The sequence below is a fragment of the Drosophila ananassae genome, chromosome 3R, assembly GCF_017639315.1.
Source record: "Drosophila ananassae strain 14024-0371.13 chromosome 3R, ASM1763931v2, whole genome shotgun sequence".
NCBI classification, from domain to species: domain Eukaryota; kingdom Metazoa; phylum Arthropoda; class Insecta; order Diptera; family Drosophilidae; genus Drosophila; species Drosophila ananassae.
Window position 1 is genome coordinate 1,183,345 of NC_057930.1, and position 19,064 is coordinate 1,202,408.

Sequence of the window (19,064 nt, forward strand, 5' to 3'; positions counted from 1 at the left end):
AGGGCTACTGTGCTGAAATTAGCGCCATCAGAGTTTATATATCTAAGGTTTAGTCCAGGTTAGGCAAGTTCAACTTTAATAAATAAATGCAAAATAAATGCGTTTAATTGGCTTAGTGACATTTTGAGCGAAAAAAAAATCCAAATTAAATATACCTGATTTATCGAAAATTTTTCAAGTTAGAGCGATGGCCAATATATTTTATCGGCAAAATATCAAAAGGAATTGGTGACTATATTCTATAGCTGTCATGATCAAAATTTGCATTTGTCGTTTTTTTAGCTAGATGGATGGGACTTTCTAACGGATTCCATTTTGGGCAACTTAATCCGATCGGATAGATTTTATAATCGGATTTCAGGATCGGCCGACTATATTTTATAGCTGCCATGTAACTGAACGATCGAAAATGGCAAAACCTTCCTATTTTTATACCCTTGCAGAGGGTATTATAATTTTGGTCAAAAGTGTGCAACGCAGTGAAGGAGACATCTCCGACCCTATAAAGTATATATATTCTTGATCAGGATCACCTCCTGAGTCGATATGAGCATGTCCGTCTGTCCGTCTGTCTGTTTCTACGCAAACTAGTCTCTCAGTTTTAGAGCTATCGAGTTGAAACTTTGCACACACCCTTCTTTCTGTCGCAGGCAGTATATAAGTCGGAACGGCCGGGATCGGTCGACTATATCCTATAGCTGCCATATAACTGATTGATCGGAAATGCCATAACTTTGGTGTTTTTTAAGTTGGAGGGTTGAGACTTTCCACACATGTTATATTTGACCAAAATATCTTGTGTACAAAATTTCATAAGGATCGGCCGACTATATCCTATAGCTGTCATAGAACGATCGAAATTGGCATAACTTTGTTGTTTTTAAGTTAGAAAGATGGGATTTGGTACAGATTCAATTTTGGGAAACAAAATCTGATTTGTCGAATTTCATAAGGATCGGCCAACTATATCCTATAGCTGTCATATAACTGATTGATCGGAAATGCTATAACTTCGTTGTTTTTCAAGTTAGAAGCATGGGAGTTTCAATGGATTCCTCTTTTGTCAAAATAATTCGATATGCCAAATTTCATAAGGATCGGCCGACTATATACGATCCGCTATATATCTAATAATATAAGATGCGTGGCGCCACCTAGCGGACTGCGACTCAACTGCAAGGGTATATCAACTTCGGCTCCGCCCGAAGTTAGCTTTCCTTTCTTGTTAAAGCTGCTGCGGTCTGTTTTAAACAGTCCGACGTTTCCTTTCATGTTTTTGATTTTTATTTTTTCGTTCGGAGAATAGTGACTATGTTTGATTTTATTTTTTCACTCAGAAAATAGTAATTATGAGTAATTTATGATTTAAAAAAAAAACGTATAATGATTACGGTCTTTGGTTTTACTAGCTGTTAGTTGAGCATTGACATTGTATAGTGCATGTAGCTGGTTCAGCATTGAATCAGCACTTGACCGTCGAAAGCTAAGGTTAGTACCAGGTGCTATTGAATTTTGCTTTGTCAGCTATTATGGCCAGTTCTTGGCATTTGGTGCCAAAAATCTGCTTGCAAGCATTTCAGATCTTTGTAAAGTTTCAGCTTTTAAATCGAGCGAGTAATATCCATAGAAACAGACTGAAAGATGGGAAAATGCACAGACGATCAGATGGATATGCTATGAATCATAGGTCTTGTAGGACTCTATTATTTTCTATTATAAAGCTCAAAAAAGATTAATTGTTATTTTTAATTTACAGCGAAAAATTTACTAGATTCTGTCAGTGGAAAATTTGGAGCTTAACATACAAGTAAGTATTGGTAAATTTTCGAAATGAATTTATTATATTATTGTGTTTGTGGGCGTTATGCGGCAACTACCACCGAACTTTGACTCGCAGGAGTAATGATAGATCCTGGAGTCGAAGTCAGAAACCTAGAAAAGGGTTGAAGGAATTGCAGAGTTACAATTATTGTGGTTTACATAATTTGTTATGTTCATGAGCAGTGGGTTTTTCTTAGTAGGTTAATAGAGTAGCTTGCTTCGTGTTACTTAAGTTTAAAAAGAAGGAGTGGCTCTTACGTAGTAGGCTCGCAAGGTAGAGTTGCTTGGTAAGCCTATTTTGGGTAAGTTGCGCTCAGTCATCAATCCGTCATTAGGTTATTGCTGATTCAGCTAGCCGATGATTAGTCGACTATTGCTGATAGTATAGTAAGCAATATATACTATACTATTGTTTAATTTATAAAATAGTTTGGTAAACTAACATATTTGCTTAAAAGCTGGCTCAGAGCTTTTAAGCAAATATGTTTTTTTTTCGCGCGTTAGCCACCTCCCGCCCAACCAATCGGGGGCTACTGCCGCATGGCGTACGGCTCGGCATGACTGAATAGCGGGAATAAATTCGATTTCATAAACGGATAAAATGGAGAAATTCTGTGAATTCGTAAGAAATTAAGAATATATTTTTTTATACCTTTGCAGAGGGTATTATAATTATAATAAAGACGTCTCCGACCCTATAAAGTATATATATTCTTGATCAGGATTAGTTCCTGAGTTGATATACGCCTATCCGTCTATCTGACCGTTTCTACTGGGTTCTGGGGCGGTTTTTAACATTTTAATTATAAAATTGATTTGAGGGTGAAACTCTCATAAGGATTGGCTAACTACATTCGATCCGATATATGCGGTAGAGGCCATTGTAGTTTGAACATAAAATCCAAAAAAGGGCACGTAGGGCATTAGTCAAACTACATTGTACACTAGTCGGCATATATATTTTGACATAGCGATGCTTCATTTTCTTTTTCAATTATTTCTTTATTTAAAGGAAAACAATTAGTGGTTTAATTTTTAATAGATATTAGTAATGTATTACTACCAAAATAAGTTTATTATAAATATATTTTGTGTTTATTTTTTAATTTAAACTAAAATAAACTAAATTCCATAGGTGGCATAAGTATTTTGACATAGCTTTGTTTCACAATTAAATATAACAGAGTGCAACAGTGATTCTGAACCTTTATAGTGAAATAGTAGGAACTGTTTAACTGTTCGAGTATTACACAAAACCGTGTATGAAAAATTTTTTAACACCCTAAAAATCTTAATTTATTAAAAAAAAAACAGTTTTCGGGACTTTATTGCGCTTAAAAATTCCTAAACGCTTTTTTTTTAAACCGATTTCAAATTGCCGATGTTTTTCAATACGTTAAGGTTAAGGTTATGAAAAAAATATATCTTCGATTTTTTTAAACAAAAGGACAAAATTTTTACACCTGAAACTTAAATTTTCGCCTTGTATTCGTGTTTTTCGGATTTTGACGCCAGTTTTTCGGTACAAATTACAAATTTCTGTCACGAATGCCACATATCAATGTTTTCTCATTAATACTGAATAAAAAGAGACAAATTTCATTAACAAATTATGAAAATTGTTGAAGTTATAACGGTTATCCCAAAAAAAGGCAATTCAACATTGCGAGCACTATAAGAATAAGAGCATATTCCTACTGTTACTACGGAGCGCTCGCGCTCCAGAGCTTTAATTTAGTATTTTTACTTATTAACATAGTTGTAAACACCCCCACCTCATACAAATTTGTTTTAAAACTTCCTCCGCGATTCGGTATGGTTGGTTTATTTGAAACAAAGATTAGCACCGTTTCAATCTAGATACCTAAATGCACGGAATAACCTACAATCAAATAAATATGTACATTTAATATATCAAATCAAATTTCAGGAACACCCAGACCAAGAGTCGATATAAGCATATCCGTCTGTCTGTTTGTGTCTACACAAACTAGTCTCTCACTTTTAAAGCTATCGACATTAAGCTTTGCACATATCCTTCATTCCTTTGAATGCAGTGTATAAATGGAAAGGGTCGGTGTTGGGACACTCCCAGGTCCCTAGAGCCTTCCACGTAAATCAGGCCGACTTTTCTGAACGAAGCGCTGAAAATCTTTATTTAAATGTTAAGAAAATTATAAAATAGAAGATTTTCTTGCTTACACTTGTGGTTTGCTGCTCTTTACATTTACTGATGGCATTTGCAAATTTTCGTACACTATTTTCCTATTTAGTGTTGGGAATGACTGCATTAATCTTAAAGCATTCAACACCGACTTAATCGACAATTTCAAATTGGGCCGTTACATCGTAGCTGCATCGTACGCCTCGTAACATTCCCACCTCGTAATTCTTCTGAGTATCCACGCCGAGAATTACCATCTCTCACGATGTCCAATTTGGCCAACTTTACTGCGGGTCGAGTAACGAGTCCATCAGGAGTACGTACAACAGCACTCCGGACTTGGTCATCCTTAGCACAATGTATGTATGTATGCAAGTAAGCTACCGCAGCATAGGCATTCAAGCTCTTGTCAACAAATATGTGCAGTTGGACATTTTCAGCAGCTTTTGACCCATACATGTATCGTGGGATACGCAAATTACTCAGCTTGGACAACGACGATTGCCAAGCCCGCCAGTCATTCTCATCCGAGTCTTTAATTGTGTCATCCCAGCTCACACCGGATCTTCGGATGTTCTAAAGGATTATTTTGGCACGAATTTTAAAGAATCCGAGTAGTCCCAGGGGGTCGAAAATTGACATTACCATACTCAGTACCACACGCTTCGTGTGGGTGCTGATTACGGACTTCTGTAGCAACTCAGGTCGAATTACGAACGTTAGCATGTCTGACTCGGGAAGACACCACATGCCAGAATTTCTTCTGAAGTTCTTGTTTTGTACCCAGGTATTTCGGGGACGCTGCTGGGGAACTGTTGAGAGATTGAAGGACGCTCTTGGAATTTGATAACCAATTTCTCATTTCGAATCACCTTTTGGTGGATCATCTTGACATTGTTAACCAGTTGAATCATTTCATCGTCAGTATCCACCGACTCCAGCCAGTCGTCGACAAACGTATTCTGACAAATTGTCCTAATAGCATCTGGACAATTGTCACTGAATTGCTCTGCATTTTTCTTCAGTATAAAATTGGCCAGGGATGGGGAACAGGAAGTCCATTCACTTGTGCAGCCGCGTCCAGACTAGACGTTTCTTTTTCTTGTTGGGGTTAGTTACTACGAATACAGGAATGCACCAAGAACATCGGCTAGTGGCTAACTCACCCCTTTGTAGTTTTCGAATGTACCCCTTTTCGGCGTATTTTTGCACGGTTTTGATCAGGAAATTGTTTAGATCTGGGTCCTTGATCATTTTTGATTCGAGACACTAAGACGTTTAAGAGCCATAGGGTAAGAATCAGGCAAGTTCACATTCTCATATTTTCACAACAGACCGGTCTCCCAACGACGTTCATTGGCAATGTATTTTTGTAGTGTCGTTCATAATTTTCAGCGACCGCTCGTCTTGCTTGGATCTCAGTGGTTATAGAGGAACGCTTACGGCCGATTGAGTCCAACGAAAAAACACGCCTTTACAGCTTCATCAAGGGTTCGAGTACCACCTGTACACTGGCAAATATGCAGTACACTCGGAGGAATCATCTCGTCCAGTCCATATCGCCCATAGACAGACCATTCCAGTTTGCATCGCACAGCAACAAGTCATTATTTTCCTCTTCCGCTTCTCAAACCTCTAGCGGTACGCAAATCTTTATATGGTTCAGTCCAATGATCATTTGAGCTTTGACACCTATATACGTTGACACAGGAACTGATTTAAGGTTGTTGATGGTCGTTGAGCATTTGGTCGTCTATACTTTGCACTGGCAGGTCAAGATTGCCCACAGTGCGCACACCTTTTAGCACATACTTAAGTGCGGGCGATCACCGGAGGAAACACTGGTACAGACAACCTTTGATTTGGTTTCAGTCTGTGTCAAATCACCAGTCCATTTCAAACAGAGCTGCTCTTCAGGTCCGTCCAAGCCTAACTCATCAGTTAATTGTCGCTCCATCAGAGTACAGGACGATCCTTCGTCCTGAGAGCAAAAATATTGACTCTTTTAGTTTTATTATACAAGGTTATGGGTATATAACGAAACAGTACCCGTTTTGTCGATCTGCGATGAAAGAACAGTGCCGACTCTTTTGTTTCTTCCTTTTTGAGTTCCTCCGAACCGACGTCGAACTTTATCGTAGGGCGTTCCGAGTGCAGAAGCTCATTATGCAGTAATTTACATTCATCAAAACTACACGGCTTCTTCACTCTGCAGTTTCGAGCAGTATGGTTTCCAAAACAGCAGAAACAGCATATGGTACCATGGCTGGAACCATGAGTTTTCCTCGTACCGCTTCAAGATCAGCTCCTTTAAGGCACTTTTGAAGTCTGATAAGATTTTCTTCATTGCTAAATCCACATCTTTCCGTCGATTGTTCGTAGTTACTTATAAAAAGCCACTCTTCCGGCTTACCAGTAAATTCAGGTAATTCTCGCGATATGACTTGTCGCGCCGCTACTTGGGCTGGCGTCAATGCATGTACGAACTGAGTATTCGCAAACGGCGGCATGTGACCGCCTATTCCACCAGTATTAAATGCTGTACTGTTAGGGTTTGAACCCACCGTGTTGGGATTGACATTCGGTGTAAGACCTATTCTAGCAGCTGACGGTACAAATCCGGTACAAAGCTGAGTTGCCTTGGAATCCAAATTTGGCTGCGTCGTTTCCCATCCATATAGCGGCATTCTGAGGTGGAGCCGTCTGCGCAGCACTATACGACATGCATACAGCAGCGCCTTTGGGTGGTGCAGTGTGTGCAACATCATTTGCCATGTATCCAGCAGTATTCCACATTGGAACTGTTTGTGTTGCATTGCTTTGTGTAAATCCGGCTGCGCTCATTGTTGGTGCTGGTGCTGCTTGCACTGCATTAAAACCTTGACCGTGAACATGGGTAACCGTGGTCGGGATTGGACTTCTTTCCTGCATATTAGGAGCTGTTAGGAGCTGTGTGATGCTCGAACATCTGTGTAGCTATTTCACCGTATGGTTGAGACACAACGTGATTTGTTGGGTTCGCGCTTATTGGCTTGTTTGTACCTTCAAGCGACACGAACTGACCTGAGTTTATCACGTTATCACGACCTAGCCTTCCACGTAAATCAAGCCGACTTATAATAGAGCCGATAAAATGGAAGCTTTTCTTGCTTACACTTGGGGTTTGCCGCTCTTTTGCAACTTTTCTTAGACTATTTTCCTATTTAGTGTTGGGCATGACTGCATTAAACTTAAATTATACAACACCGACTTAATCGACAAATTCAAATTGGGCCGTTACTTCGTAGCTGCATCGTACGCCTCGTTACAGTAGGGATCGTTCGACTATATACCTTAGCTGCAATATAACTAAATTATCGGAAATTGCGCTGCTCCCGCTGTATACGTGCAGCCCACCTCCCGCCGTAAGAGTAGAATAGCATAGAGTCAGATATCACGATTAGGAGTGTTGCACAGATAAGGAGTTTTGAATAAGGGATTTAAGGTTGTAGGTAGAGCCAATGAAATCCACTGAGACCATGGAAATCCGAACATAATACCCTAGGTAGGGTATTGTCGAACTACAATAGGTAAGGAGTAGACGATGAAAATTCCTAGTCCTTCAACAAGGAATGTTAAAATTTGAGCGTGTTAGTAAATGCTGGCTGTCTACATTATCATTTATAAGATTATGTAGAAACACGACACCCTGCATCATTCTGCGGTTTGTTAGTGATAGTAAGTTAATTAAAAAACGTCTACTATGGTAGGAAGGAAGGTAAAGATTTGAGGTGAGGTTTCATACTCATTTCCTATTAATGAAAGATTTAAATGTTCTAATGTACTCTATGGACGTCTGAAGGAATAATTGCGTGACATCGTCTATTTTCCTTTCCAATTTTAGAGTACTGTGTAATCATTCCACCTGTCCATTTGACGCACTGTGTAAAGGTGGGGCATTTGCTATATCGATATCGTATTGATTTTTCAGCATTGATCGTATAGTTTCCGAGTTAAACGATGTCTCATTGTCGCAATAAATCGATCTAACATTAGGGAAAAAATTCACTAGTTGAAGGATTGGGATTTTCACATGTAATATAGCACGCGATGCTGTTAGCTGGACCACCGCAAACTTGCTGAATTTTTCGACAGCAGTGAGAAAGTACTTTCTCCCTGTTAAGAAAATATCCATGTGAAACATCTCTTGTTTGACGCTTGTTTGACTAGGACGCCTCCTTCAATATGATCTGGTTTTAAAAAAAGTTAAGCTGCTTTTCCGTCGTCTCAATGACAAGTGATGATGACTCTTCACTGTAAATAGGAACATGATCTGAGCTTTGCGAAGCGTTAATATCTTGTCGCGACAAAGCGTCTGCCACACTGTTTTCTTTCCCTGGCTTATACATAATCTTGCACCACTTTCTCCAATGCGATCCTTCCAGCGCTTGAATTTTTTATTTAGGATTTTTATCAGAGACCGAAAATATATGGTGCTGATGGTCCGTGAATATGTTTATGTTACTTTATCCATAAAGGGAGGGACGAAGACTATCCAAGACCCATACAATTGCTAGTAGCTCCCTTTCATTCGTGGCATAATTTAATTACCTATCTTTCAGCGTTCTGGATATCATCATTATAGGGCTATTTCTCTGAGACAAGACTGAAAGGATGAAGTTGTCAAATTAAATTGTCGCGAAAATCTGGGTAGCCAAAAGCAAGGATATTTCTAAGCTTGTCAAAGGACAACAGGTTCTTATCGATGCCCACCAAAATGCCTTTTGAACGGTTTTTTGCTGACCCTGCCACCTTCACCCTTCAGTAACTCAAAAGTCAAAAGTCTCGCTCGTCAAAGGGTCAGCAAAGCCCACTGAGTATTTAGTCATCACATGCTGAAAACTTTTTTGCATTTTTATGAGCACGGCAATATCCTTAATCCTCGTAAAGTTAACCTGAGCGCATTTTTGAAAGTGCAGATTCACACGTCCCCCATTAAATCTAATTGAACTGCTTTCAATGGTCGCCCCTACTTGCACTAGCAGGTCAAGGCCAATTATGCCTTCAAACCTTTTAAGTCCGGGTAATAAGAAGAAAGGGCTTTTAAAAAGATAAATCTGGCATTTGTGTTCTATTTTTTCAAACCCATGAAGTGACTTGACAGTAAATGCTTCTCGTGGCTTGCCTCTATTTCTTGACCCATTGACAAGGCTGATGGCATGTCCCTATGCTGAGCAACAAAGAGCACATTGGTTAAGTTTCTCGTCAGCCCGGAAATAAATGCACGTAGGGCATCAACCCTATACTTATCATTCATATATTAGGCATGGTCAGTCTCATATGTCATAGTTGTCTTATTTGTAACTCCTTACATCATCAACTTCTTCTCCTCATAAAACTGTGTGATAGACATCTGTCCCTGCCTTAGTGTCGTAAGCTATTGCTCGAGTAAGTATAATGGACGCTTATCGGAATAGGTAAAGTCAAGGCGGCCAATTCCATCAAAATTAAGAACTGTGTTCTGAAAGGATAGAATTAGCAGATCCGCTAATCATGTTACGGATTATTAGAACTGCCTGATAATGTTTAGAACTACCGTCAATCCGTCTGAACAACTCATATGATGCTAGAGCTGCCTGACACCAATAAACATATTTTCCCAGTGAACCATCAAACTCTGGCAATGATTTTACCGCATCAAGGCCTTCGTCACAAGTCACATTACCGGATACAGCAACAGGCTGCAATATCAGGGGCAGATACTCTCGCAGCTCTAAACCCATAAGTGACTTCCCTCAATTTCTCTTTAAACTCTTGTTTCTGCACCTGCAATGCGGTGGTTGTGGATCCACTTGTTTTTCATCCATGTTTTTTCAGTACTATACGTTCACTACATTCTTAATCGCTCATACAATCGCTATCAAGTCCAAACGCAAGCAAGAGAACTACAAACAAAAAAAGTCTCAAAAAATTAAACCACGTCAAGATAGGCGCTAAGCGCTTAGAAAAGACAAGAAGTAAACTTCTCTAGCTTCTTGATTTTAATGCCGACAACGTTTTCAAAAATAAAAGTTTTATAAGAAATACCATAAATAGTTAAACTTTATTATCGTTTAATTTTTTTGGCAATTCATAAAAGAGGTTTCACTTACATGGATCTATGAAAGGTTTTCTTCTTTTTTTTACAGTCTTCTGTGCGGTCGAGAACAGTGCGTCCTGGGGTAGCAGTTTTAAGATGATGATTTTATTTTTCCTCGGCTTCGAGGCTTGGAGATCTTGTCGGGGTATTCGTCTCGTTTGGGCGCCAGATAAGAGTATAGAATATAGTGGCAGCGTGTCGGCACATAATATTCTCCACCTGCACAGCTCCAGGTACGCCGTAGCACGTGCTGCTCACGAATGTGTTGGTTCTGATGCACCGTTGCGGCAATTTGCTGCCCATAACGGCCGGTCACTCGGTAGGTGCCTCTGCAGTCGTCTAGCGATGCGGAGCACCCATCGAGACCTGGTGGTGCCCACGTCAGTGCCGATAATGCTGCTGAACCTCCTATAGTAAACTGGAAGCCGGGTCGTGGTTGAAATAATACACTCGGTTAGAAGAGGTGCCTTTATTCTTTGGCTGTCAGCTCAGAACTGCTTAACATAAAGGAAGGGGATCTTAATCGTAACCCTATTTCGCACAGATCACGGCCGACCAGCGCCCGTCGTAAGACTTCGTGTGCTCTCCATCGTAGTGCTTTTAGCTCAGACCGCCATTGCGTTGTTAATTTATTTATTGTAATATAAACGGCCACCTAAGTTCTTCAGTTGACTGCCTTTTGTTTTGAAAAACAATTTTAAAATATTTTTGGGTGCTCTGGGCGATGTGAGAGCCACTTGGCACCGAGTGGAAACTCGCATTGAAAACACTCCCGCTCCCATTGAAAACACTTGATTTGAGATACCAATACATATACATACATACATGTTTTCATACAATAAAATTATAAATTAATTAGGTCCAAAAATATGAATACTAAAATGAATAAATACGAAAACTGTTAATAAAATCAACAAAATTTTGTTACCCAATCTATACCTTTTATTTTACCATTAAAACTTTGTGCTATATTCCCATTCATTTACCATTTCCCATTTAATTTGTGTAAAAAATTTTCAGGTGTTGGTGGTATTATTGTTATTATTATTGGTAGATCAAGAATGTATATGGTAGTATTATTGGTAGTATTATTATTATTATTATATGTACCCTGGCAGAGGGTATTATTATTTTGGTCAAAAGTGTGCAACGCAGTAAAGGAGACATCTCCGATCCTATAAAGTATATACATTCTTGATCAGGATCACCTCCTGAGTCGAAATAAGCATGTCCGTCGGTCCATCTGTCTGTCTGTCCGTCTGTCCGCCTTTCTTTCGGTTTCTAGCCCTTAAGCTCGTTATAGTCGTTATAGCAAGCACCCACTGTAGCAATAATAATCTTAGTCAAGTGGCTAGGGGATATGTGAAAAATGATCACACACATATACTTTAAAGCCCGGCTTATGGGAAGTGCCATAGTTGGAAAATTTCCATGACTTGATGTCAGCCTTATATACGATCATAGAAATATATGTATTCAAAAAGTAATTCTTCATGTTTATAAAAATGTAATGTAAATTGAAAATCGATTTCGATATATCATATAAATCGTTAACGCAAAACTTTTGTGTGCGTTCAATCTGAATGAGTGATTTACCAAATTTCCAAAAATAGTTTTTCTTGTGAAAAACTATAAAAAAGTAAAATTTGAGATGATCTGCAGTCTGAGACTGTTTTAGAGTTGCTGGTGACCAAGATGATCGATTTTATAGCCGCTTGGCTATCACTGTATATATTGACTCCTCTTTATGTAGAGTTTTCTATATGGCATTTTAGTGATTTCCTTTAAGCTCTCACCTCGGCCTGAAGTTCGCTGCAGTGATTAGATAGTCTAAAAGAGGCTCTGATGAATAGTTCTTCGGAGTATATTCCTCCTCCTACTCTATTGTCTAGTTTGGAGCCGTCGGTGTAGAAGTGCGTTCTTAGTAGTTCCTCAGTGCGATCTCTGGACCTGGTTTGGTCTCCCTATTCCTCTCTATTAGGAATGAGGATGTGGAAGGATGTTACGGTTTACCCTTGGAGTGCAGTAGTTTGTACTGTTAGGAATACGTGGGTCGTTTAGTAAAATGGTGAAGTGGGGTATTGACGTATTAAAGGGGTTCCATTGATAGGTTTCCCTTAGCCTGATTGCCGCTACCCTCGCCTGCTCTATTCCAGCTAGTCCTAGGTTAGGTATGCTAAGTATGGCTTTTAGGGCTTCGCTTGGGGTAGATCGTAGTGCACCACTGACACAAAGTGCACCACAAAGTTATTTTTTTAAGGGCTGGAAACCATAGCTACTTGGCGCTGTTTGTATTTTCCTGTGAAAAGGATTGCGAAGTCATCCGCATATGCCACTACCTTGCAGTTTCTCTCTTTCATCTCACATAGAATCGGTAAAATGCTCCATAGAAGAGGGGAACCTCCCTGTGAGGTACTTCCCTGACGGCCCTTGTTAGAGAAGATGTGCCTAGTAAGGACGTCACTGTGCTGCGGAGCTCCACCAGGTAGTTATCTACCCCAAAAGTCGTTAGGGCGCTGTTAATGGTGGTTGGGAGAACGTTATATAAGGCTCTTTCTATACCTAGAAAAGTGGGTGTCCAGCAGCTACACTGCTACACTGCCAGAGATTCCTGACTTGCATGGTCGCAGTGCCATTTTCATTTTTGAGATAGCCCAGGGATAGGGATTTCCTAAGCCACCCAGCTTGGGTTGGGTTTTCAATGTCCGAGCATAAGGAATTCATGAAGAGCGCTTCGCTTTTCGGATGTTCCTTTTTGTAAGCGGCTTGGGAGGCCTTATATTCGGTCCAGGGGATCTTCTTGTTGCCGGCTTTAGCCCTGTTCAACAGGGCTCTGCTTGCCACCTGGAGGGTTGCTAGTTCTGTAGACCAGCAGGTTGGCCTATTTCGCTTATTTGGTTTTGTTTATTGGGCATTATCTGTGTCTGAGGGTATTATTGCAGGCTTGAATCAAATCTTGTACAGAGGATAGTCTGGTGGCTGTGGTGTAATGGTGTTCGATAGGATACTACTATTTGGCCCAGTTGGCCTTTTTAGATAGCTTTATGATGGTGGGGTCATTTCCCCTATTGCACAGGAAAAGGTTTGTACTGAGTATAAAATTAAAAAGAGACTCACCGCGGTCATTTGTGTTTGAGCTTACCCATTGACTATGGTAGCCGTTGGAGTCACATCATTTTATAAGGCTTATTATAAGCCTTTCGATGTCTTGTACTTGTCTCTTCACTAGCTCGTCTGGGGGTTGCGGCCTCTAGTAGGCCATGTAGGACGACAGTACCAGGATTATCTGCGCCGCTTTATCTGCGTCGCTGTAATTATTGACCAAAAAAATACGCGCAACGAGGCGTCGGTACTGTAGCTTCTTCGGTATTGGAAGCCTCTACCTCTGAGGCCAGTTCCTTTTGAGTAGCGAATGGTAGCTCCCCATTAGAGGCGGCTCTATGGGAGCTAAACTCTCCTTATTGATAATCAGGATTGACTGCTTGGCTGGTCCCTCCATCTTGTCAACCTTCGCCACTCGCCAGTATGTAGTGGGAAAATGCCGATTGCACCTCTGCAACATTGTAAAAATTTTACTGGGCTTCTTTATGGAGGCCGGGATCCAGCTCCTCACTCGGGGTCTGCTCAGGCCGTGCCGCCAGCTTAAAGCAACAAGCTTGGTGCCCTCGTAGACGTCAATCTAGTTGCCATTTTGTACAGCTCTGCGGACCGATCAGCATCGCAGGCTATAACCTTCACACTTCCTCGAAACCACCCCACGTCTTTGCAGATAGGAGGCGGGCCTGGTTCCTTAGCCCTTTCGACCCCAACTTTTTCCCTGTCGAAAAAAAAATTTTTTTTTGTTGTATTCTGTTTGTATTGGGCCAAGCAGTATTTGAGTAAAGTTTGAACTCCCCACCCCCACTAGTTTGGGCGCTACCGGATGTTGCTTGTGGGCAACGTTGGGCCATAGTGTATATTAAAGAATACATTTTTATTTGATGGTTATTTTTGTTTATTTTCAATTTTTAAGTATGGTTAGACATACAACAGTTTTTATTGTTGTTACAGCATAGGTGTACTTTACATTTGTACACCTATACATACATACAGCTGTCGTAGAAGTCCGACGGTACGACCTCCTCGTCGTCCACCTCCTCGATGTTCCGCCGGATCTGGGACGCCTTCGGAAGGATCTCGTCCGACGGCGGCGCCACTGACCCTCCGCTAGTCTCCAGAGTGGAGCAGAGGCTGTACTCCGTGGCCAGGGACTGGGACTGGGACTGAGAGAGGCTGCTGAGGGGATCGCTGCCGGGCAGGACCAGGGCCAGGCCGCCCTCACCGCTGCCGCCCCTGGCCACGCCCCCTTTGCCGCCCCCCTTGGGCGACCGCTGGGCATATAGCTTTTCGATGTCCGGCAGCTGCCGCCCACGACCCCCCTTCTCCCGTTCCCGTTCCCGCTCCCTCTCCCTCTCCCTCTCCCGATCCCGCTGCAACATCTCCTGGATGTCCATGCTCCGTTCCCAGCTCCAGCTGGTCCATGATCTCCAGGTCCCGTTCCAAGGTGCTGGAGGAGAATGTGCTGCTGCTGCACTCGCTAAACGAGACGTCCTTGTGGCGCAGGAGGGCGACGCCGCCCGGAGGCCACCGCTGCGGCGGCACCATCATGCTGCTCACCACGAAGCTCTCCTCCCCGTCCCCGTAGTTGCTGGTGCTGCTGTCGTCCGGGATGGCGATGCTGGTTCCGTTTCCGCTCCCATTCCCGTTGCAGTAGGTGGAGGCCCTGACGTTCGAGAGGCACTCGGCGGTCAGTTTCAGGGAGCTGCGATGCCCCGGACTTGACCCCTGACCACCCGGACCCTGGACCTGGCGGCAACGGTTGCTGCTGGCGCTGCTGGCACCCGTTGCAGTAGGTGGAGGCCGTGACGTTCGAGAGGCACTCGGCGGTCAGTTTCAGGGAGCTGCGATGCCCCGGACTTGACCCCTGACCACCCGGACCCTGGACCTGGCGGCAACGGTTGCTGCTGGCGCTGCCGCTGGCACCGCCGCCCAGCTTGCGGTGCGGGTGGGCGTGGCCAGTGCCCCCGTCGGATATGATGTTGATCTTGACGTCGTGCTTCTTGCCGCGCACGTCCTTGCCGAGATTGTTGACGACTCCGGTATCCCCCGGCCCCCTTCGGGGTCGAATGGGTTAGTCAGAAGCTCGAAACACTTTGCTGCTAGGGCTGCGTTAACCCATCCCCACTTATCACTTGGGATTTTGGCTTCGGGGTTGCCCTTGTCGATAACCCCGAGCAGAATCCTACTTTTCCCAATCGAAGGACCGCTTTGGCTGAGTGCGCTTTGCCATGGGTCCTCCTGGCACATCCATCCGCTCCCTTTTGGAATGGGGGTTTAGCTCCTGTTTCAATGCTGTGGGTCTTGGCGTCTTGCCGTACTCTAGAAGAACACATTTAGCCCATACCACCTTTTTGAGCTACTATGCAGAAGTTTTGGCCGATTTGCACCTTCCGAGGCTACGCAGAATCTGCCCTGCAGTTCTTTTTGGGAGAGCCAGACTCCTTGTCTGTAGTTTTATCGTTTAAGTTATCCAAAGGTGGTCTCGCGAGTTGCGGAGAAGGAACAATCCAACCGGGCGGTCTCGCTTGTTGCGGGAAGGAACAATCCAACCGGGCGGAGATCCGCGGCTAAGGCTTCTTAGCACAGGGGACTGGGTAGAATTTATATACCGGGCACCCAGCCAAGCTTACCCTCGGCACGGGGCTAACCCTCGACACCGAGTCCGGTCCGGTGTGAGATTGTGTTTTGGGATGGGAAGTGGGTGGGTACTGTAGTGTGGGCGAGGGGAAGTGCGCTACTTGTAAGAAGCGGCAACCGATAAGGAGTCCTACGCCAAGCAATGTCCAGTAGCTGGCGCAACGTCTGAGCGTAGAGAGACACTTGTATTTCCTTTTGTGCTTAAATATACCTGAAAACTCCTATTTTGAATGGTGTTGGGAGTAATGTACATTTTGGGATGCTTTTTATGGTAGTCTCCAGTATGTCTGTATGTTTCTACGCAAACTAGAGTTCCAGTTTTAAATCTTTCGACTTGAAACTTTGCACACATCCTTGCAGTTTTATAAACACTGATTTGAACAAGTTGATTGATTGTTACAAATAGATTGTTAATAGAATGTTAAGAAACGTAAAGAAGGGACTCCGAAAACTCCGATGATAAGAAAAATATTAGCGTAGTGGACTGGTCCCTGAATACGAGTTACACATAACTATTTCATGGTCATCTTAAACAGGAATGGCCCAAAATAGGCTAAACCATGTCGCAATAATTCATTCCTTTTCAGATGAAGCTGGAAATCGTGTTCTTGAAGCTCTAATGACATAATAACAGATATGACAATTATCTGTTATTTTAAATTATTCATAATTAAAGTAAGGCCTAATTATTTTAATAAAGATTCAACCAATTTACATGTAATTATATGTAGTGATAATTCAGGGGATAATAAATGCGAAAATAGGTATTGATTTTACAAATATCATGAAAATTAGTCTGTTCCACAAAATTAGATCTACTAATTCGTAACCAAAGGGGTCGGAAGGATCTGATTACTCTGTGTTGTGACAAAGGTTGGCTGATAAGTCCCCGGTCTGACAAAGAAAAACAAATATTTTTGTCAAAATTCGATTTTATTATTCAACATAGTTGAAGTCAACCCTTCAAGAGCGATACAACGATTAAACCGACCTTCCAATTTTTTGATACCATTTTGGTAGTACTCCTTCGGTTTTGCCTCAAAATAGGCCTCCGTTTCGGCGATCACCTCCTTATGGCAGCCAAATTTTTTCCCTGCGAGCACCCTTTTGAGGTCTGAGAACAAGAAAAAGTCGCTGGGGGCCAGATCTGTAGAATACGGTGGGTGGGGAAGCAATTCGAAGCCCAATTCATGAATTTTTGCCATCGTTTTCCATGACTTGTGGCACGGTGCGTTGTCTTGGTGGAACAACACTTTTTCTTTTTCATATGGGGCCGTTTTGCCGCGATTTCGAACTTCAAACGCTCCAATAATGCCATAAAATTGTCACTTTTGATGGTTTTTTCCTTCTCAAGATAATCAATAAAAATTATTCCACGCGCATCCCAAAAAATAGAGGCCATTAGAGTCCGCTCAGAATCATCAACACGCTGTTGTTTTTGGTCAAATGTGAATTCGCGTGGCACCCATTTTGCACAGAGCTTCCGCATATCCAAATGTTGATGAATGATATGACCAACACGTTCCTTTGATATCTTTAAGGCCTCTGCTATCTCGATCAACTTTATTTTACGGTCATTCAAAATCATTTTGTGGATGTTTTTTGATGTTTTCGACGGAAACCACCTCTTTCGGGCGTCCACTGCGTTCACCGTCCTCCGTGCTCATTTAACCGATTGAATTTTGCATACCAATCAATTATTGTTGATTTCCCTGGGGCAGACTCCGACAGACTCATTATCAAGCCAAGTTCGCTTCCACTGTATTTTTCCCTTCAGAAAACAGTATTTTATCAAAACACGAAATTCCTTTTTTTCCATTTTTTTTCACAATAACAAAAGTTGCTTCACAATTGTCGCTCTATCTCACAAACTATTGACTGACAGACGTCAAATTTTGACTCGAATCATTTGAAGGTTAGTACTATATAAAAATAATATGCATTCAATACTAGCGACGCTATTTATGTGTCAGACCGGGGACTTATCAGTCAACCAATATCCTTTTCATATGCAATATGTCATATTTTGCGTTTCCTTACGGTGGCTTCATATTCAAAAAAGAGATAATTATATTAAACTTAATTTTTTATGCACTTTCAATTTCTAAAGGTTCGTTAAGGGTTTCGTAAGCCCTAACACTTTCTTCCACTCCGATCGCTTGAAGGTTCCAGAGACGGTCTTCAAGGAAGCGACGCGAACTAGTCCTTCTTCTCCAGGATTTACATCGATTATGCGGCCCACCTTCCACTCGTTTGGCGGGAGCCTGTCATATTTGATCACATTTAAGTCATCGATTGCAGGTTTGTTCGTTCTTGGCGCCATTTCGGACGGGTCTGTAGGTGTGAAAGCCAAACTGCACTCCATCCATGTCACAATTGTCTCAGTAGCCCGGTACCCGTCGACGAAGCGTGTGCTGATGGACTGTCAAGGAACGGCTCGGGGGTGCCAATAAAGTCCCTCCGATCAGGCCGGGAGTCAGTGGAGACGGATCGTTAGGATCTGCTGATAACACTGTGCGACAAAAAAATGTTTAAGTTTTTTTTTTTAATTTTTAATTCTACTAATCAAAATAAGAATAAAAGTTTATGGATTTGTTAATATCAAGAGCCAATCAGCTTTTACGCACATTCAAATGTCCCAAAAACGCGCTTTTTTGCATGTTTCACAGCCTTATAATCACATATTGGGGAACAACATTTTTTACCGTTACAAGCGTTTATGCAAGTAAAAAATGTATTGTGTGTAAATTAATTTTGTATTTATTATAATAAATTATAATTTATATTAAAAAATTAATTTTTTTACTTGCAATTTTTAACCTTTTATTTTTATTTACTTTCAATAAACTATTATTTTTTTAAGAGTGATTTTTTTTCCTGTTTTTTTCTTGTTTTTTCAGAGGTATCCTCGCGTAGTTCCATAGTCGCTTTTTTGTATAGAGCTGGGAATTTTTTTTTTTTAAAGTATTGTGATAAAAGCCTAAAGTATATTTGCGTAATATAATACATTTTAATTAATAGATATTGAACTTGCACAGATGAACGGTAAAAAAAATATTTTCTCAATATGTGATTATAAGGCTATAAAATATGCAAAAACGAGCGTTTTTTATCATAAAAAATTACCAAAAAAAATAAATCTTATCACTTAAAAGGATATTTTAATGCATAATTTATGCACAAAAATTTTGTGTTAAATTTTGTCGCACAGTGTAATGGGTTTCA

The 19,064-nt window shown here is 41.5% G+C and overlaps 1 protein-coding gene across 1 annotated transcript in view; it reads left to right on the forward strand.

Moving 5' to 3' along the window:
• LOC6497632 (G protein-coupled receptor kinase 1) overlaps positions 1-19,064 on the forward strand; it is a 213,302-nt gene that overhangs the window by 102,308 nt on the left and 91,930 nt on the right. The window contains 2 exon segments of the mRNA XM_044716065.1: positions 1,757-1,782; positions 1,785-1,807. Coding sequence (XP_044572000.1) covers positions 1,757-1,782; positions 1,785-1,807 — 49 coding nt within the window.